General features: G+C 48.3%; 8 protein-coding genes across 9 annotated transcripts in view; 3 read left to right on the top strand and 5 right to left on the bottom strand.

The window, feature by feature from the left end:
- The first annotated feature begins 9 nt into the window (after positions 1-9).
- SPPG_07998 (uncharacterized protein) lies at positions 10-1,369 on the top strand. The gene is made up of 6 exons (XM_016756150.1): positions 10-74; positions 135-285; positions 347-451; positions 545-621; positions 693-835; positions 904-1,369. Exons 1-6 carry the CDS (start codon positions 62-64, stop codon positions 1,051-1,053), a joined length of 639 nt encoding a protein of 212 aa, XP_016604834.1. The 5' UTR covers positions 10-61; the 3' UTR covers positions 1,054-1,369.
- SPPG_07997 (uncharacterized protein) lies at positions 962-4,586 on the bottom strand. The gene is made up of 4 exons (XM_016756149.1): positions 4,216-4,586; positions 3,953-4,159; positions 3,806-3,889; positions 962-3,712 (listed from the first exon to the last, which is right to left on the bottom strand). Exons 1-4 carry the CDS (start codon positions 4,296-4,298, stop codon positions 1,378-1,380), a joined length of 2,709 nt encoding a protein of 902 aa, XP_016604833.1. The 5' UTR covers positions 4,299-4,586; the 3' UTR covers positions 962-1,377.
- A 1,662-nt stretch (positions 4,587-6,248) lies between these two features.
- SPPG_09516 lies at positions 6,249-7,297 on the top strand. Of its 2 annotated transcripts, XM_016757688.1 has the most exons (2): positions 6,249-6,338; positions 6,454-7,297. In XM_016757688.1, the coding sequence occupies exon 2, from the start codon at positions 6,843-6,845 to the stop codon at positions 7,272-7,274; it is 432 nt and encodes a 143-aa protein (XP_016604831.1). In that variant the 5' UTR covers positions 6,249-6,338; positions 6,454-6,842; the 3' UTR covers positions 7,275-7,297. The 2 variants fall into 2 exon arrangements, with proteins under 2 accessions (XP_016604831.1, XP_016604832.1); XM_016757687.1 differs by having other exon boundaries at positions 6,335-7,297.
- A 1,660-nt stretch (positions 7,298-8,957) lies between these two features.
- SPPG_07995 (uncharacterized protein) lies at positions 8,958-13,704 on the bottom strand. Its single transcript, XM_016756148.1, has 12 exons — positions 13,357-13,704; positions 12,597-13,269; positions 12,340-12,523; positions 12,139-12,276; positions 11,981-12,076; positions 11,626-11,907; positions 11,513-11,557; positions 11,038-11,447; positions 10,812-10,957; positions 10,649-10,743; positions 10,203-10,587; positions 8,958-10,133 (listed from the first exon to the last, which is right to left on the bottom strand). The coding sequence occupies exons 1-12, from the start codon at positions 13,574-13,576 to the stop codon at positions 9,079-9,081; spliced, it is 3,729 nt and encodes a 1,242-aa protein (XP_016604830.1). The 5' UTR covers positions 13,577-13,704; the 3' UTR covers positions 8,958-9,078.
- A 290-nt stretch (positions 13,705-13,994) lies between these two features.
- On the bottom strand, positions 13,995-15,402 carry SPPG_07994 (uncharacterized protein). Its single transcript, XM_016756147.1, has 3 exons — positions 15,100-15,402; positions 14,956-15,029; positions 13,995-14,893 (listed from the first exon to the last, which is right to left on the bottom strand). The coding sequence occupies exons 1-3, from the start codon at positions 15,143-15,145 to the stop codon at positions 14,087-14,089; spliced, it is 927 nt and encodes a 308-aa protein (XP_016604829.1). The 5' UTR covers positions 15,146-15,402; the 3' UTR covers positions 13,995-14,086.
- A 553-nt stretch (positions 15,403-15,955) lies between these two features.
- On the bottom strand, positions 15,956-16,533 carry SPPG_09515 (uncharacterized protein). Its single transcript, XM_016757686.1, has one exon. The coding sequence runs from the start codon at positions 16,438-16,440 to the stop codon at positions 16,135-16,137; it is 306 nt and encodes a 101-aa protein (XP_016604828.1). The 5' UTR covers positions 16,441-16,533; the 3' UTR covers positions 15,956-16,134.
- Positions 16,534-16,671: 138 nt separating this feature from the next.
- Positions 16,672-19,718, top strand: SPPG_07993 (uncharacterized protein). The gene is made up of 3 exons (XM_016756146.1): positions 16,672-17,176; positions 17,252-18,418; positions 18,486-19,718. Exons 2-3 carry the CDS (start codon positions 17,531-17,533, stop codon positions 19,488-19,490), a joined length of 1,893 nt encoding a protein of 630 aa, XP_016604827.1. The 5' UTR covers positions 16,672-17,176; positions 17,252-17,530; the 3' UTR covers positions 19,491-19,718.
- A 104-nt stretch (positions 19,719-19,822) lies between these two features.
- Positions 19,823-20,243, bottom strand: part of SPPG_07992 (uncharacterized protein) — a gene marked incomplete at its 3' end in the record, with an annotated part of 2,790 nt that continues 2,369 nt past the window's right edge. The window contains exon 5 of the mRNA XM_016756145.1: positions 19,823-20,214. Within this exon, the coding sequence (XP_016604826.1) occupies positions 19,823-20,214 (392 nt within the window). The remainder of the gene's footprint in view (positions 20,215-20,243) is intronic.

Below are 20,243 nucleotides of genomic sequence, written 5' to 3'. Positions count from 1 at the left end.
TAATCCAACGGCGAGGGTCCGCCTTGCCAATTGCCGTTCTGCACGCAATTCCCCACACACGATGTCGTATTTTCGTAGGTCTGATCTTTATAGCATCATGGGTTGATAAGCCCCTAACGAGTACTTTATCGCAGAGGATCATAATCTTCCGGAGCCTGGAAGGAGCCGTAGGCCTAGAGGCAATGCTCTCAACCCCAATATTGACGATTTTATTACGGATGAGCCTCGTACGTCGACATTTGCAGATGAAATGCGTGAGGCGGAAAATATGCTTGCAGTAGCGAGGTTGGGTGTTGTGATGGATATGTGAGATAAATCACGGCGTATCTAACCAAAACTCCTATAGTCTGTTCGGTTCTATCCGTGACCGCCCTTACCTAGCCGACAACGAAGCACAGCAAACCCTACTAGATAATCTCATATCTCAGCTATTGGAAGAGGCCAACGCGAGGTAAAGTCGCCGTGAGTTGTAATACTGAGTGCGACGTATCTCGCCTGTCCCGAGGAAATCCACAAGATATTGATACTCTGTCCATGATTACAGTGGAAAAGGCAAACCCCCAGCATCGAAGGAATTTATTCACAATCTTCCCACTGTGGAGATTAATGATGAGAAAACTGGTGGGACTTTTCCTCATAGGAATTCAAAAGAGAAGCCTCGAACTTATCGTGGATCATGTCGTTTGGAACAGATGCAACATGCTCCGTTTGCGTTGAATCGTTTTTTTCGCATCACACGTCGACGGGGACCGCACCGACCTCAAGAGCGATCGCAAAGCAGCTTCCATGCCATCATCGATTTCATGCAGAGTGTATCGTGCCGTGGCTGGAACTGGTAGGTTAAGTCGCAAGAGTTTGTTTTGGGCATGGCCGTTCACACATTCTGCTTCGGTTGTGTTGTAGCACAATACATGTCCGATATGTCGGAGAGAATATCCGACCGATGACGAAGAGTACGAAAGGAAAAAGAAAGAGGCAGAACGGGCTGCTTCTGCTACTACGGCACCACTTGAAGACGACGAGGAAGAGGATTGGGATCCGATGTACGGATAATTCCACAAAAAGTCTCTACTGACGCACTCCCAAACGTTTGTTCTTTTCGGCGGTGATGAGAAAGCAATTTGCACATTCATACCATTGATTTCTGTTGTTAATTTATACAAGTTTAATATCGAAGCTGGGTGGGGAGGGGATAGAACATCTTCAAAGCAACAATTTACACGCAGGGATAGAAAGCATTAAATATAGGGGGAAGATTCTACTATAGCCTCCCCTCATTGTTTCGCACATGGCGATCTATAAGGTAGTTCAGTTTAAGAAAACGTTTTTTATCTGCACTTGTCGGTGTATATCCTTCAGTGTATGAAGTAACAGCTCTTATTTCCATGGATCGCGAGCGGCGCGTCGGGGAGTTCTGATGGGGGAGGGCGAATTGGGACGATGCTTTTTGGGATACGGGCTCTGAGTCGGTGTGTGAGCCCTTTTCACAATGTCGAGCGTGGGTGACCTCGGATGTTTTGAATGGTTTTTAATGGGGCTTGGTGAACGGGAACTATCGGTATTGACATGTTTGAGGCTGGTACCTGCTGATATGTTGGGCGATTTTTGGAGGGTTGAGGCACTGCCGCTTCTTGATTCATCACTGTCTATGGGCGTTCCGGGAACTGGTGGTATTGGATCAGACTTTGAGGGCGTGCGGCGGACAAACTCCCGTCTTATTGACAGTGTCTGCTTCAGTGGAGACGGCTCACGAGGGCAGTATGGGTAAGCAAACCTCGGTGAGCTGGACCCGAACGCCACAGGAAGTGATGCTCTCCTTTCCTCCACCAAGTACACACCGTGAGATTTGCTCAAATATCTGTAGTGTGATTTACACGTGAGCGCCGTTCGCCCGGTTGGTGAAGGGGAAGACAATTTCCTGCTGGGCGTAATGGATTGTTTATCCGCGTACTCGCAATCGACCGTAACAGGTTCATCAGAATCCCGGACGTTGTATTCCGCAAAACTGTTCAGACTCAATTCCCCGAGAACTGTACGAGTCGGGTCGAGGGGTGTGAAAATCCGTGAAATAACATCCTTGTTTTCTTTATTCCAAAAGTCTACGCTCTCGTAGCATTCTGGCAGATGTGGAGTGGGGAGGTGTGTGACCATGAAGACATTCACGTTGCCATTGTATTGATTGTATATCTCTTGATCGCTGTCTTCATCACTGCTGTCGGAAATGTCAAAGTCGTGGTGTTTGGGAACATCCGTGTACCGTCGCATATCGTGGCGGCCCATTTTGGTGGTCTTTGGGTCGGGCTCTTCGACATGTTGTCGTTTTTCACCGGACCTTGGGCTTTTTGAATCAGGAGAGTATTTGGATTCCACATTCGGACCTGGAGTCGGACTTGACTCTGGCGCAAAGATCCCTTTGGGAAAAGCTGCGGAGGATGATGAGGGAGCGGTTTTATACCCGCGAATATCTCTCTTCGTGTTAGGCCACATTCGCTGACTCCCTTTATCCACGTCGTCCGTGTGCTGCTTTTCGTCGTTATGCCACCTTGCGGGAGACCCTGATCTCCATCCACGAGGCTTTTTGATGGACCTCGTCACGACGCTCGTAGGAGAATCTGGAAGGTGATCATCTACTGGAGTGTGACAAGACCTAGGGACCATGGGAGTGGGTGGAATGGGTGTGAGCGATGGGTCTCGTATTTGATCAGGAGGTGTCACGACCTCCGCTCTCTCTTTGCCGTGATTTGAGGGTGTGACAGGAGTTGTAGTGCCTTCAAGGACAAACGGGGACGAATCCCCGGGGGATTCTACGAGGAATGGGTTGTCCGTCATTGTCGAACTGGGTGTGCCCAGTGCTGATGTTGGGGGTCTGGGGGGTCGTTGCCTGGATGGCGAGACTGGTGTACTACTTGTCGCAGGTGAACAAGCCTTCAACTCGTCAATCAGTTTACGTCTTGCCGAGCTCGGCACGCTCTGCAACGAAGGAGCAAACTTTTCCGGGATGGATTTGCCCGAGAATAACATGCCCGATTTTTTGGGAGCGCTCCCCGTGCGAGGACGAGGATCAGATGGAAACAGCTTTTTCATAGATGCCGAGGTCACTGAGCGAGTTATATTCCCAGTGTTGAAGGGGCTTGATGCATCCAAGATGGGTGTACGGTTTCGGTGGGGGGTGCGATCAGCGTCCCGGGTGAAGCGGTAATTTCCCGTGTAACTGCCTGGTGTGCGGAGTCCCATGGTGCCGAACGCATCGGCAAGGGAGGAACGAGGCGTTGGTCCCCCGGGTGTAGTAGGACGAGTGCTTCCGATGCGACGCGATAGAGGCGTCTCGGCCGGTCTGCTGGCTGGAGCTGAGCCAGGGCGTGCGGCGTGCGTGCCGGACTTTTGGACACTGGCAAGGGCCATGCCTCCAAGGATGCGACTTAAATTGGTGCCTGGAGTCTCTTCTACCGTCCTGGTCTCAGTAGTGGCGAGTGTGTGAACGGTCTCTGTAGCGTTATATGCACACTCTGTAGTCGTAGGTGCGATAATGGTTTGACTAGTGCGTGCATGATTCGCCTCAGTTGAATTGATAGGCTTGCTATGGCCTTCATCGATAATGCTCTTGTCCTTGTCCTTTGTGGATGTTTTGTTTGAAGTCTTTGGACCACCTTTTCGTGTATGCTGTGCGTCTCTTAACATCAAATCATGGATGTCCCGTTCTTTGATGCAGGATCTGGACCGTACAGGAAGCAGATTAGTTTGTGCCGCATTTGAGCCAAAAGATAAACTAGGGTGAGATAAAGATAGACAAGAATGAGATACATACTTGGAGCGAGTATTTCTAGCCGGTGTATCAGGCATTGTAGCTTGTGTCGCGACAATACCAGATGGATCTTTCATAGCAGAATCACTACAGCAAGGCTTTCTTAGAACGCTATCGCCACTTTCCCAAAAGCAAGTTGAGAGCACCTACCAAGGCGATGACGTGGAAGCGCAGCTTCCAGTACCTTGATATGGTGTCGACAGCACATGGTACTGACTGTCTGTCGTCTCCCGCGGAGGCGAAACCAAGTGCGTCGGACGTGTTCCTAGTGCAACAGATGCCCTGGATGGCTGTCCACTGGCAAGAGGGGAAAGCGACTGGCGATGAAGCTGATCTTGAGCTGCATAATTGTCCGTGCTGGAATCATTGTTGAGACACTGCGCAAGGTCAAAAATAGCGACAGTAAAACTTACTGTCCACTCTGAGACCGGGAAGTATTTGCCTTTCTTAAACTTGCGTTGGCTTTGGCGTCCCAGCGCCTGCCAGAGCCAAGCATATCGTCAAGGCAACGAACGGTAACGCGAGGGTGCAGCGACGACGACAAGGTCGCCAATGGAGTTTGTCGTAAACGCGTATAGGATAAGCGTGCAAAACGCGCTGCTAAGCGGCAGCGTTGAACGCGTCGCGAGAAAGAAGGGCGAGAGTAGCGTTATAAAGCTGGACAGTCCTCCAACAAGCTTTAAAAAAATGACAACGGCGTGGACGTTACTAACAAGGAGAAGGGTTGGGGAGGGAGGCGTCGGGGCTGAAGAGGGTTCGACTTTTTATGCGAGAAATCCCAGAGGGGAAATGAAGACAACGATTCAAATAAAATAGGGCGGAAAGCCACAGGAACAAATGAAATCACCTCCCTCATGAACCGGTGATTGGAATTCCGACAATCCAGAAAAGCAAGGGGAAACAACAGCGTGACTCGGCGTCAAATGATGAATCTATTTTCATTCCATTCTAAGACTGGTTTGCTTTTGCCCACCTCGTCATTAGAATGCCGAATTTGTTGGTCAAGAGGTCAGAGAAGCTTTTCCACATATTCATTTACCGAGGTCACGTCGCCTGACCCTTGAGGAGTTCAAAGGAGTTGACCGGAGTTTGAGGAGTCCCTCCCCTGGCAGAGAAGGTTTGGTTGCGCGCCAGCCATATTCGACCGCCCCCCCTTCCCAGTCGCGCGACGCGCGAATTGAATTGCATTCGGACACATTCGGACATTGGGATTAATCATCCTCACGGCGGAGTTGGAAATTAACACTACCTGGCTCAAAGGGGTTTCCCCCTATTGAAAAAACAATGGTACGCCAGCGGCCAGCAGCGGTGGTATCCTTTTTGCATGATCAGTCTTTTCCAATATGTTCACTGTCATCGTCGTGTTACGCCCCGTTCCAAAGCTAGGTGATAAGGGTTAACATTGTTCGTGAGATACCTTTCGGGCAGACAAATGGTTACAGGATCAGAGTAGGGTTATGGGGTTACGGTTACTCTAATTTCTGTGGGAAACGATCACTATACCGATATCCAGAGATCCAGAGTTTTATACGGACTGGTACACTCGCCGTTCAATGGCCAAGGTTTATTTACTACAGGGTCTGAATTGGGGAGACATCTCAGCAATGTTCAACAGTGTTACAACTCAACAAGGTACAGTCGGGCATACGGAATGGATACTGCTGTTTGTATTGTGCCCTAGCATACTTTCCAAGAAAAGACTCCTTAAAACAAGCGTTAATCTACAGAGATTACTTAACAAATCATACAGGTACGTAGCCCGCCATTCGCTATACACAGGGCCGCCTAATCCAAGAACAAGATACCCGTATTCAGAAGCAACCCACTAAATACAAAAGGCACCGATGAGCACCGATCTTGTTCATTTCACTGAAGGGTATCCATTCGTCACATTTGATGTGCAGAGTAGAGACGGTCCAAACCGGAGGGAGGTCGTGTTGACTCTGGTTTGTACAGTTGGTAGACATATGTTGGAGGGGCGAACGTGGGGTCGAGGGGAGGGAGAGGTATGGCGGTTGTCCTTGAAGGTGGAACGTTGTGCGTGCTACTATGCGTTGGTGCTGCTACATGTGATTGAGATGGCTTGACATAACTGGGTGAGTGGTATGATGTGTATGGAATCGGGGAGGTTGCATCAAACTTGGCATGTCGCTGGGTGTACGGCGTTTGAGGTGAGTTATTGTCCATCATGTTGGATGCTCGAGAGTATGGTGAATCGCGTTCAAGCGTGGGTGGACCTTTACTAGATCCGTCGCCGGCTACCTCCCGACACAAGGCACTACTGACAGCGTCCCCAGGACCATCCGCTGGCCATGTTATGGTATTAGCATCCAAATCTTCCTCATTACTGTGACCGCCCATGGCATTGCCGCATCCGCGTTTGACATGTCTCCGGAGTGCATCGCTCCTAGCAAATTTCTTCCCGCAAACATCACATGCATGAGGTTTTCCCTCATCGTTGCTGTGTAAACTGCGCATGTGACGTCGAAGATCGTGGTTGCGGCGAAACTGAGCTGTGCAGTGTGGGCAGGTGAAGGTGCGTGGGGCATGACATTTGGAATGCGATTTGAGAGAATGCGCCTTTTTGAACGTCTTTAAACCTGCGATATCATGTTTTTGGATGAATGAAATGCTCATATCTGGCTGAATAGTAGCAGAAGGCGAAACGACTTACATCCGGGATGAATACATCGGAAAATGCTTGAATGAGCTGAATCACTGGATGGTTGTTCATTTTGAAGGTCGCCCACGGGCCCATAATCGTTTTGTCTGCTCAGGGTCATGCTAGCCGTGCCCGCACAATCTGCCCCCGTCCTCACAAATGCAGTACTGGTGCGTACGTGACTTTCCCCCGCCCACTTTGCTGATACCTCTGCACTGAATCTGCGATTTCCGATGCTCTGTGGGGGAGAAGGCACCTGAATCTGCGGTGTCCGTCCGTCGAACTGCCGTGGTGCTGTCAAAGGAGGTAAATAGACTTTTTCACTCGTCTCGATTCCACCGAGCTCCAATCCTTTTCCAAAAGATTGCATTTTTCCCGATGGCGCACCACTGTAGTCGTACCGACTATATATATTGGATGGTCGAAGATCTTGCCCAAAAGAAGTCAGCTGCCTATTTGTGTCTGAGGTTGTACCAGATGGGGCAGGAGGAGAATAAGCCGGTAGTACTGGTGGGTAAGTATATCTCTCAGCTGCTGGCGGGAAGGCAAGCAGATCGTATGTCCCGCCAGTGTGGGATCTGTTATAGGCTTCACCGCTTGTGGTGGACATTGGAGGAGCAGACGAGTCGGTATTTTGCGTCGACGAGGTTTTGGAGTACAGAGGGTAAACGGAAGGTATCGCTTCGTATGAGGAAACAAACGATGACGGCACGCTTTTGGCCTTGGAGAACACTCCAGGATCGAAAGCAGGAAGCGACGACGACGTTGTTGGATCTAACGAGTTTGACACCTCCATTGGTGAAATATTGACGGCCCCACTTGGAAGAGACGAAGACGAAGATGAGGACGATAGCGATGAAGATCTACTCTGCGACGAGAAGGGATCAGTTGACGCGTACTCGAGCGACTGCGAAGCCATGGCAGAAGGCTCCAATTTCAAGTCGCCCGTTGGCTGAAGAGAGATGTGTGCTTGTTCTTGACTGGAAGAGGCTGCTTGATTCGAGCTTTGTGAAACGGAGACCCCATATTCCAGGTTCTGAGGACGGTAAGGAGAAGCATTCTGGTATGTTGCGTGCATCGCCAGGCTTGTGCCTCCCGCGTCAATAGCAGGGTAGGATCAAAAAGCAACCGATCGGTTCGTTTGGAAAAAACGAAAACGAGTTGGAACAAAAAAGGATCCTGTTAGGTAAAAAGAAAATGGAAAGGGAATATTCAATGGGGGACACGCACGGCAAATGCTACGTTTTTGTTCAAATCGCTTAACATTCGACCGTCCCCCAACCCCCCCATTGGAGGGAGCAGTTTGCACACAACTGATGAGACTTTCAAGGGCAATCCGGAGCATATATCCAAGCTCAAGCGACAAAGGAGACACACCACAAGATCGGACTCACCCGTACGAAATAGGATCCTAGTGGCATCCGCAAAAAAAAATATAATAACCTCTCGAGGCCGACCGAGCCCCCCCTCCCTCCAACTCGTTGATGGTTTTGTTTTTTTGGTAACTCAGGTCTTTTGAAAAGAAAAAAGAAAATAAAAAATCAACAGATTGCAACAAAGAATGATCAAGTTAAATAACTCTAGCAGGACCGAGATCCCTTGTTTTTTTTGACCCCTCCACGCTATCCTTAAATCTGTTGTTTCTTCCCGTCCTTTTGGACTCACTCAGCAAAAACAAATACAAGTACACACAAGGACGAAGGTTGAATCAGGAAAAGTTACTCCCTTCTGAACTTTGCTCATCTTTATAATTTCAAATTATTTTCCAAAAACTTTGACTGACATTTACGTTTTTTGGCCCCCAAAAGCTCACCCGCAACCTGCCCTTTATTTCCAAGAGAACCCTTTCAAAAAAAACCCCCTCCCCAAATTTTATCGACAATTAGAATCAAGCCCCGCAAAAACCCGCTTTAAAGAAAAACCCAATTCCCCAACGATCGTTTCCCATCCCACCAGACCTCCGTCCTCCGACTCATCTGGACTTGCCCTCCACTGAACGGAACTTCGCCCGTCCCGTTACGTCATCAATAAAGTCACGTGTACAGATTACATAAGTGTTCGCGTCGCGAAAGGGTTTCGTCGAGTTGGTCGCGTCCAGGGCGGGATCTTGCTTTGACGTTTTGTCGCAGCGCATCATCGCTCAGGTGCTTTTATCCCTGCTTTTTTTTATCACTTGCCAAAGCATAATCTCTCTTGCTGGGGGCAATGCTGAAGGCGCAATCAAATACCCGATTTCAGATATTGGATCCACTTTCATATAATGTTGGCAGTGCTGTATCAGCAGGGTTTTTTTGTTTGATGCATCTGAATACCCCACCAGGCCTGTTGCGCCTGAATGACTGGTACGGAAAAGATGCATGGGTGATGACATATGAGTGTAATATGGTCAGTTCTGGCTACCGGATCTTCGGGGCCGTAATGCGGAAAGTACTGTGTTCATGTTTTTCACAGAATAACCACGTTAGTCAATGCATCAAAGTATTTGAAAAGATATGTTGCATTCGACATTTACAAGAACTAGAACTAAAACAAAACTTTACACGACAAAACAAACAGCTGCCTGTATATGCACAAAAAAAAAAAATGTTGGAACCATCGCACACATATCAAACTTTTAAAATTCGGTGCCTTCGTTCACCAAACTCTTTTTTGAACTCCTCTTCCACAACCGTGTACTCTTGACTCCTTCAATAACTGTATCTTTGCTCCACTCCAACGTCCTCGTCAGTTTGTTCCCCGGCAGCCTTGAATCCTCTCGGGTGGATTCCGACTTTTTGCCACCTTTTTCGTTGCTCACATTGGAAGTGGTCGCAGCGCCAAGCGTAAAAAGCTTTTTGGACGTTTGGTCTTTTTCTCCTGTGGTTTCCTCAGTTTCGCTTGGAGAGCTTGGCTGCAAGAGATCAATTTCAAGGTCTTCGCCTTCCCGGGGGTTATCAATCCATCGCCGTCCAGGACGGAAGACTGCGGTAAAGTAAAGTTCCGGCGATGTGACTGAAGTAACCGATTCAAAGTCGGCAGTGTGGATGGAGGAAGAGTCGGTCTCGTCCATAGAAAAGGAAGCGGTGGAGGATGCATCTGAATCGTCGTCAATCATGACTTCATTGGGGTCGCTTTCGCTGTCTGTGTCCGGAGATTTAGGTGGAGACATTTTACCATCTGCTGCTGGGGCAAGATCGTTCTCATCGAGACCTTGATGAGGATTCGGTGAAGCAATGCCGGTGCCCTCTTCCTTGTTTCCACTAATGTCGGTTGCAAGCCCGTGTTTAACAGCTTCCTCTCCCTGTGGAACGTATTTGGTCTCTTTCTCGCTTTCCTGTGCCAGTACTGTCTTGTCGGTCGTTCCCATATGATCTTCAAGATCCAAATCCGTCTTTCCTTTATTCCTTCGCCATTTTTTCAATGCAAGAACAACTTGACGTTCCTCATTGTCTACAAGGTCTTGCAGATACATTTTTCCAATGGCGAGAACCTTATCACGGAATCCAAACATGCCTTTTTGGTGTACTTCAAAGCGGAGAGATGATTGGTATCGAGATTTTACTTTGATGTTGAAGGTTTCATCGTATGTTGGTGCAAAAGTTGCTTCCTTGCTGATGTGCGTGGTAACCTTGCTGGGTGTGGTGAGCGGAGAACGGACTTTGATGCAAATATGGGGTGGAGGTGTGTCCGCTGTAGCAAAAAAGCAAACATTATAAGCTCGCAAGTCCCTGCATGCAAGACTGTAGGCAGTTGACGTACACTTTGTCACAGCATCCAATCCACGAATGCCCAGCTGCTTAATCTCCAGCTCTCCAACGCCGAATCCCTTCATATTCCTCTCTTCTTGCAGTTTCACGCTCCTGAACGCCATACTCATCCTAACCTTCCCGAATCCAATACCGCCTTTCAACTCATACCAAGAAGACGCAACCATATCATCCGTGTTCTTAAACACGTCCGCCAAACGAAGCACAACAACGCCAATGACAGGATCATGTTCGTGTTGACGGGCGTCTTTCACGACAAGGCGGAAGACGGCGCTTTTCCAGTCTCGGATAAAGAATTCATTGCTGCCTGCCCAAACTGGAGACGGGTTGTGGAACTTGATTCGAGTCGAAAACGCGCGTTGGTCGTTCACGTAGGCCTGAATTTGACTGTGAGTTGAATCTACTTGAGGAATAGATGCAAACATCATGGAGACTTACATGGACGTAAGGGGATGGATAGACACCGTCCCGGTCTTTGGGTCGGAGAATCAGATCCAGAGCTTGGTGCACCTGGACTGCGAGAATCCCTGACGCTATAATTGCAATGTATCTAGATGAGTTTCGTTCACCCGACAACAAGGTCACCAAAATTGGTACTAACTGTATTTTTGTGCATCCTCTTTCCTATTCTTGGCTTCCAGCTTGGGGTAGAACCCAATCTGAAAGTTCAGCTTTCCATTTCTGGCCAGCTTTTCCTCTTTATCTTTTCCGTCTTCTGTGGTGTTTTTCCTGAGGAGCGTCTTCCATCTACAAGTAAAGTTCCCAAAAATAAGCATGTCCAATGTCCATTACAATGATTAGAAAATAATGCAAATCTGGAGACGTACCCATCAAACACTATTCCGTCAGAGTCCACAACCTCTTCCGTGCGAATATCAAACTGTCCCAACACATCGTTCCTGCTCATGGCGTCGAAATCCCAAACTTTGACACTAAGCGGGAACCCATTCTTGACATCGTCCTCGGTAATGACAGCATAGTGGGTTTCGTTCCAAACCGGGTGACGATCTTTGGGAATGATACGTGTGCGGCATAAAAAGTGTGTAGAGTTTCCGAAAGAGAGAGTAGCGTACGGGTCGGAAGTGCCCGTCCAGTCTGCCGCACGAAGGTGTTTGGCCGCGCGGAAAACGATTTTGACTACACCGATTGCACGGGTATCGGCTATAGCGGCGTCCCCTAGCAAAAGACGATCAAGTTCAAGGGCCATCACTTTGGGGCTAACGAGCATATCTTGGATCTAACATCGAAATCATCACGTTAATGTGATACTTCACTGATGGAACACGACTGCCTCAAACTTACCGTCTGATCCAAAACGGTCATGATAAACTGCGAAATCAGTGGCATCTAAACAACAAAAGAGCAGTGTCAAAAGATCAGCCTCATCCCGGAAAAACCAGCCAACCTCAACTTACGTTCATAATGTTCCCCAATTTCAACGGCCGAATCGAAAAGTCCAACTGTGGTTTGTTCAATAATGTGAATTTTAACGTTTTTGCAAAAGGCGCTTTGCTGGTCATCTTCAACCAGACTCGGATCTGCGCTTCAAATCCAGCTTCTTCGACCATAATGGGAACAGTGACGGACCCGAGCTTTGGGTGGCCGAGGTGGATTTCGACCAGGATGTGCGTGTTTAGGCGAGTTCGGGAGGCAATCTCTTGTGGGGACGGGTGCATGGCTACCGTTAGGTCCATTAACTGGTGAACAATAACATGTCGTTAGCCATACTTGGAATAAATGTTCTCTGTATGAGAATGTTTGACGACTTACGATTGCATCTTCACCGCTAGCTTGGGGGTACACCTGCAAGCTCGTAATCCTAGGCGCTCGAGGTCCAAGCTCAAAATCCGCAATGCGGATACGAGTCTGTCAACAACCAAAAAGTCAGTCTTGGGTATCGACAGATGAGATAGTTGCAATACACATACAATGAAAGACGGGGCTTGAGCAACAAACTGGTCCTCAAGGGTATCAATCGCCGCAGTAAATAATGCAGGATCAATAATGGGCCATAATTGGGCTAGGAAAAAGTTGACCCATTCGGCTGTCTCTACATTATCACCCAACTAAGGCAATCTCTCGTATTAATATTCAGACCCTACAAGTTGCAAACCTTCACAAAAACTCACATGCAATGTCGTTTCATTCCGCTTCCTCTCGAAATCTACAGCACGGGACATGGTTGTTCGAATCTTGATTACGTAGAGGGCTAGGCAAATGCCAGCCATGATCGTCCAAATCCAGCTCCAACCCCATGTGCCAATCAACCAGCCCGCGAGACCCATTGCTGTTACACCAGCAATGTTTATAAACCTGTAAAGAAAAAAAATAACAAGGTCAAAGATTCCGGGTATCACCCGCAATCGTCAGCTACAGGGGCACCTACGGGTCAAACGTCATCAGAAACTGTGCAAGGCCGGGTAAAATCTTTTCTTGCATCTCTTTGTGGCTCCTTGAAGCACTTCTGTAAGTCCCGGAAAGCGATTCTTCTGTCGGGGTAGGGTTCTCTTTTGTCCCCGGTATACCCGATATGGGTGATTCGAGGATTTTGAATTTCTCTTGCAATGCTGCCGCTCTGGAGAATGCATAAGGTATTTGCGAAGCTTCAGTTTGTAATTTGGCTTCAGCGGGGTGAACTCCTGCTGCTGTCGTTGCGCTGGCTAGATCAGATTCGGACTCGGGGGGTGGAGGGAGAGCGGTGTCCCGTTCGGCTTGCGTCAAGTGGACTTTTTCACCAGGTACGGTGTGTTCTGATGTTTGGGACTCTGCCAGCGTGCTTTCATCCGGTGAGGCGCGTGCAGTGTCGCCTCTACTGGAGGGTGCCGTACTGGGAGGAATATCCACAGACGGTGCCTCATGCACCCTTGTAACAGATGCAGGAGAGGAAGTTGACTCTTCTGCCTCCAGACCTTCCATACTAGGGATACATTCAACGGTCGCAGCGCCATCAGGATGGATATCGACGATGGGGACAGTAGGGTCTTTTGTATCATCCTTTGCAAATAACCTTGTCAGATTCTCAACCGCCTCATTGGGAGGTGCAACAGGATCCCCGACTCCTGTATTTGGGCAAAAATTCCGGGATCAATAATCACTGGGCACATTTTTGCAAAGAAGGTTAATTTGCCCCCAACTCAAATACACACCTTGTAATGTTGCACCCGCCAGTCTTTTGGAGATCCCTTGCCCTTCGACATGACCTCCTTCCGCTTCTGCCGCCTTTTGGCTCAGCCCATCCACAGTCACAGTGGGAGGTGGAATCTGCTCCTCGGTCTCTAGCAGAATGCCCTTTGATGCTGACCGCGGCGGTGCGTCAGGAGGGTTGAGGATTGGATCAGGACCATACAGTGGATTGTAGGTGCTCATCTATGGTACGGGGTCTGAATGGTCAAGAATGCAAGAATAGGGACTGCTTTTTGAAAAGAAATAAAAAATCCGTTTCTGCCAAATGAATAGTACAGTAGTGTGCAATGGGATGGACAGTAAAATGAAATTCGTTCTTTATAACGATCTTTATAGCCCAAAGCCCCCCCCCCCTCCTCCTCCTATTTTCATGACATCAGAGTTGGGTCAAAAGGGCGTCTCAACAGTAATGCTTTGCGGATGTGTCCCCCCCTCCCTCCTCTCCGTGTTGCTTTCTCGATCCAAGATCTATTTCTATTCGCTTTCAATCGTCATGATTTCTTTTTGTTTTTTTTGAGTGTTTCCTCCCTTCACTCTTCATTTCCTAACGTATTGCTCATTATTACAATCTTACACTTGCATCCAAAATAAACAAAACGATAAGGTTTTGGAACACTTGCTTAGTCTCTTACGTCATATTGACATTTATCACGTGACTATGCGCAGCAGAATTATTACATAATCATAAACGACCTATTTCGATTTCCCTATGCCCGACGGTGTCCACCAGTGTGCCAGAAACTCGTCTACGCTCACGGTTTTTATATGGGGGAGCAGCTTGTTCAGCGTCCCTTCAAACACAAATCCACCCTTGGCACCCTCCGCGATCGCAATGCAAACCTGAGTGTAAAAGTTTTCCATGATACTCTGGGCATCCGGATGGATGGCCTTGTTCAACTGCTCCAAAGATCTGTATTCGACCTTGAATTTTTCTCCAGTGATGCGCTCGGCTGCTTTCACCACATGATTGTAGGTCGTGAGATCTCCAATGATGCCGGATTTCTCTGGCCAGGAGGGAAGGGATAAGGATCCCACCACGAATTTCGCTACATCCTGAACAGTTGTCATAACGACAGGCTCGTTGCCTGTTCCGGGGATGTTGGCAGTACGGTTCTCTGTGTCGATCACGAATTTAAGAGGTTGCAGGTGCCCAGTCCCGCGTGGTGAAGCGAGGTAATTCATAAACACGCCATTCATGAACAATGTCCATTCGAGTTTACTTTTCTGCAATTCCTCAATCACCGCCTTCTTAGGAAAGTAGCCCTCGATATTCGTGTTGATTTGCGTGTCGCTTGCCCATTCGCTCGGTGCAAATCGCTTCACGCCGGCCGCCTCGGCAGCGCGTAAGAGTTTGATTTGTACATCTGCCAACGCGTCCCCTCCTGCTGCAATGCATGAGATAAGTGTGTGGACATTTTCAAGGGCTTTGACAATGGATGTGTGAGACGTGTAGTCAATGGGCCGAACATCCACTCCGAGTGCGGTGAGAGATGGGTTGGGCTATCATCGTTTTTTTTTGTAAGTTTTCAGAACACACGCAAGCTTTGCAAGGCTTTGCTCACCGTTCGAGAAAGGACAACGACTTTGTATTTGCAGTCTTCAACAAGCTCCTCAACAATGTGGCGTCCCAAACCCCCTGTTCCAAAAAAAAAGAGTGTAAAGAACAAGCATCGATTTTACAAACCTGTAGCGCGTCTGAAGCCCACCTGTTCCTCCAGCAACAGCAATAACACCCTGCTCGCTTGTGCTCATGGTGTGAAAAAGGTATAAGGAATTATGTGTAAAGTATGTAGGTTATGCACACTTGTCAATGGGTGAGGGAAAGCAATGCATATCGCCAGCTTTTATAGAAATTGCATAGATATCTCTCCTACATATCAAACCCAGCTGACAAATGATGCTGCACAGCGCACCCTTCATCGAAAATGCCTGCCCATTGCACTCGCCAATAATAAAAATACGGAAATCCGAGCGAATCGGACACGAAAAAAGAAGTATTTTCTGAAAGCTAAGAGCTGACTCTTGTTTTAAACTTCTGAGCTGACAAATGTCCTCAGCTCAATGACATTTTGGCCAAAAACGACTTGCCATATTGGCTATAAGACTTGCAAGCGCCTTCCCCGCCCTGTCCTTCTACAAAACACCATTCATGAAACCGATCGCACGGCGCCATGGGCGGGCGAACGAACGTTGTTTTGGGATGTGGTCCTTTTGGGCGATTTCAAATCATTCAAGAATGCCCACAATGAACCTTTTTCCATTTGATCCAAGACTCAAAGGCAACAGTAGCACGTGTAAAGGAGATGGCAAACCACAATTATAAACAATCCCCAAAGGATGACATGGATGCCAAACCCAAAAACGCACATACGCTAGTCCACAGGTCCGCTACAGGTGAGTGCGCTTGTGGCCGTACGGGTCACGACCAACAGACTATCAAAATGAATTAGATGGTTGGGACATCAACGGCCATCGGGTGCATGTGTAGCGGAGCGCTCGACAAGGGCGAGGAAAGGAGAAAACCTCTTACCAAATTCCTGATACACTCGCTATTCCTTTTGGCTTCTTTCAAACGTCCCAGCGCGACGTATTGTGCCCATGGATAAACAATTAGCAACAATGCAGGTTGCTACAAGTCTTAAAAGTGATTCAAGCCCGTTTTTGTTTCACCCAAAGGTTCCAAATGACCTTTATACTCGTGCAAGCAGCCGATGCAGACGGTCGGTTCGTTGATCACTTGCCTATGAATGCGATAGTACCATGGGCCAGCACCAATCTAAAAGAGGTTTGTTGACACACTTGCAAGGGTGCGTCACTTTTTTTTTTTTGGATTCGTAACAGAAGGATGTTTCTGAGTGACCTTTTGCTTTGAAATACGTAACTTTTAGCATTGATAGCAAATGGATACCCAGCTGGCCAACAATATCATTTGTGAAAAACGGTTTTGTTTTGTTCCAAAGGTCTGATTGGTTTGACTGGACTAGATAACAATCCACCTCCATGGATGTGTTCATCTTCATGCCAAGATCAACCTTTTTAGCACACATCTCCAAATTCCATCGAAACTGTACCAATGCAACAAGTCATCAAACAACCTGCCCATATATCACTTCCCCAACTCTTCTTTTAACAAAAACATCGTTTCCAAAATCCCATCGCTTTTAATGATGATTGATGAAACTGTTCCAATTGCAAGTCAAAGATGTTGGATGAGTCACGCTATGATACTAAGCCACTCACGGTCGTTTTGGAGGGCTCAAAACAAGTTTTGGAAAAGGAAAAGGCAAGTTGCTTTTTTAACGAGATTTGTTTTTTTTGTTCAAGCAATCCCAGCAGTTAGAATTTAGAAAACAGATAGCCAAAGCAAGTTGAGGAAGCGGGTATTGGAAGAGGTTGGACGGGAGCATTCGAATCCGCAAAGGAACTTTTGGTTGTATTTCAAATGACGTTCCAAGCGACGGGGAGCACGTAAAGAAACCTGGGCCTCCAATCCTTTTTGCTCCAAGTCTCGCACCTTTATTCCTTCCACGTTACTGGCTTTTCAGCCTGCAATGGACCAATTTCTTCCTTCCCTCATGCGACAGCCCCTCGAAGATCAGCATGAGGGCCGTCAAGTCGGGCCGCAGCTCGAACTCGTCCTAAGAGTCTTGGAAGAAGAACGAAAGAGACAGGAGGAAATTCGAAAAACAAAGGAACTGGAATTGGAAATTTTGAGATTGAGGGATAGTATCCAAAAAGCGGACGTCTGTGGGAGTGGTGCTGGCCATACTCCAACTTCGTCAGGTTGGGTCCAGAAATGATTTTGGAACACTAGAGGAAAACTGAACCAAATTCCGCTCTTTTCTCTAAACATTGTAGATCCAATACCTCCGCCGCCGATCAAGGATCCATCCCCAGTATCGCAAGCAGAACTTCCAGTCACCCTCACCAACCTTGTAAATTTCCAATTTCCCGTACAATTCTCTGCTCCTCCTTCAACATGGGCGCAACCTACTCCCGTCCCCATCTCCTCTTCGTTTGTTGATTACACAAATTTCTTGCACGATCTGCAGACTCCCATGCCTCTGGACGAACTTTTCCAATCTCCTGAATTTGCTTCTTCGGCGGCATTTGATTCGCCGCCCGCTCAGCGAGAACATGGGGCAGTTCTCTCCAGCACAAGGCCTACCGGCAGAGTTCCGGTATGATGAAACCTTGCAGGCCGGGTTACCTGCATATCAGAACATTGAAGACTTTTTTACGGATCAATGGAATCCTTTACCATTGGCAGAGAACACGGCTGGACTTCCGACACCTCCTACCCCGCAATATGTACGCGCATCATCTCCAAATGTCTCAATTCTTCCCCCATACCATTTGCCGTCACCTCCTCTGCCATCCCAAATACTGCACACTGGAACAAACACCCAGCAACACTTGCCACCTTCGACGTTATCAACTCCAACAGCCCGTCCAATGACCTCGCAAGGGCCGAATTCCTTGACGTTTTCCATCATCCCTCAACCAGACCAACGGTCTGCGCAACATGACTCATCCACCCAACAGCGCCGAAGCTCCGCCAAATTCGCTCCTGCCCGTCCCTCCACTCCCAACAAATCTACCCGCGACACAAGCGGTCGCAAAAAGATCATTGACCACACTGTCCATTGCAAGCGCTGCAAAAACGAAATTGCAACTTTCCTTTTACATCCCGAGAGCAAAAATGTTCCTCCACTCAATTTTGCCGTCGACATTTTGTGCGTATCCTGTGAAGGCCGCAAAGATTCTTTGGAGGTGGATGATACGTCCATGGTATTAGCCGGGCGTCGCAAGCGCTTACATGACGATTATGGCATGGATTGTGAGATTTGCAAGCGGAGGATAGGAAGTGGTGGGTTCAAGTTTTCCGAAGAGCGAGAGCTCCAAGCTATTGGTGTTGGCGGAAAGGTGCGGGACGAAGACGGAGCCATGGTGGAAGAGGCTATGGATTTCCGAGTGGAACCCATCTGTGCTTCTTGTCGGGTAAAATACAAATTTTGTACAGAGGTGAGTAGTGTACGTTTTCACCAAGTTGCTTTGATCATGCAGACGTTGATGGTGGAACTTTGAATAGTGCGGAGGCGGCGGTAAATTCCGCACGGGCAAGTACCGGCCTGTCGAACTCTTTGCATCTAACCGCCGTACGTGCCTCTTGAGCCACGTCCGTCTCGGTGGCGCCCCTGTTACCTATGAAGTCTACTTGACCCCCACCAACGTATGCGAATCGCTGTATAACGAGTCCCGCGAAGTTCACATGGACGGATTCTATGGGCTATACGCCACGCCCGAGGTCATTGAAGCCGCCATCACCCAACTGGAATCGTACGCAAAAGTGGAAGAATGGGCCAACAAGGGGTGGAGGTCGGCCGAACGCCTTTTAAGAGAGGATGTGGAAAAGACTCGCGGATTAAGACGGTACCTGGCTGTTGTGTACGTTGAGAAACCCCAATCGCGCGTCAGGGGTGCAACGATCAAACGCATCAAAGCGAATGCCAAAAACCCTCATTCCACTGGTCCGGGGTTACCTCCTCCCCAAACCACCCCATCGTCAACATCAACTCCCTCCGCATCTCCTTCCTTTGAATCCTCCTCACCATCCGGCACAGCAACTACACCCGATCACGACTCCCCTCGTATCCAAGTCGCCTACGGATCCGCCGAATGGGATATTAGCACCGGTACCGTCCTCTTCGCCAACGGTTATGTCCGAACCACAACCGTCTCCACCCTCCCCATCCTCCGCGGCATGCACGAACGCCTCCTCCGACAATGTCTAACAGATTCTGCAACCGTCCAAGCCCCTGTCCCCGTCAAACACGTCTGGATGCTCGCGAGAAGAGATCACCTCCGTGTTCAATCGTATGTAGAACGAATGGGGTTCAAACCTTTGGATGAGTATGTGAGGATGAACCCTGGTGTAGATAAAAGTTTGTTTGAGAGGGAGGTTCATGTTCCCAGGGATTTATTTAGATGTTTTGTTTGTTCTGTGCATGAGTTTTTGAGGGAGGGGGAGAGGGAGAGGAATGGGGGTGTTGGGGGATGTGGGATAGGTGGAGGGTATAGAGGGGTTTGGAGGTAGAATTCTGTTCATGTTGGGGGTTTGGGGTTTTTGACATAAAGTGTGGACTCAAACGGGTATGTTTTTGGCAAGTATTTTGGTATGTTGCATCTGTCTGTTTCCAGCGGATGGATGGACTGGAAGAGAATGTATCAGAGTGGACGGATGCAGAGTAACGTACATTTGTGGAATAGAATGGAAAAAAAAAACAGCATTCTCCGGTCCCTTTGAAAAAAAGGAAAAAACCAGAGGCGCTTTGTGCAGCTTGCTCCGTCTGATAAACTTGCGCCAGAAGCCTTGTAAAAATCCTTTTTTTTTATTTACAAACACGAATAACCCCCACGTTCTTCCAACTACGCATCCACTTCCATGGGCTGGACATCCCCATGCTCCACCTGTCCATTAGTCCTTTTTCGTTCCTTCAATTCTTTAATCCTGTTGCGCAGTCTTTCTCGCTCCTCCATCAGCCCTTTGTAAGTACCCTGCAACTCTCTTTCTCTGTTTTCCAGCACACCAAGTTCCTTTTTCAACCGCTCAACCCTCCAAGGCCCACCGACATCCTCCATCTCCTTGAGCATATCAAAACTCTTTTTCTCAATGACAGTCTCCTCTAATACCCGCCATTGCTCAATAATCTCTCGTCGCAGTTTGTGCGCACGGGATTGGTATCCTCCCAAAACGACATTGAGTTTCTTTTCGAGTTTTTGGGGCCCGTGCGGCGTCCTTGCGCATTTGGTCGCGATGGCTTCAGATTACTTGAATGGATTTGGATTT

The sequence above is a fragment of the Spizellomyces punctatus genome (genome assembly GCF_000182565.1).
Source record: "Spizellomyces punctatus DAOM BR117 chromosome Unknown supercont1.18, whole genome shotgun sequence".
NCBI classification, from domain to species: Eukaryota; Fungi; Chytridiomycota; class Chytridiomycetes; order Spizellomycetales; family Spizellomycetaceae; genus Spizellomyces; species Spizellomyces punctatus.
The sequence above is the reverse complement of the archived record's forward strand: the minus strand, read 5'-3'. Positions and strand labels throughout refer to the sequence as shown.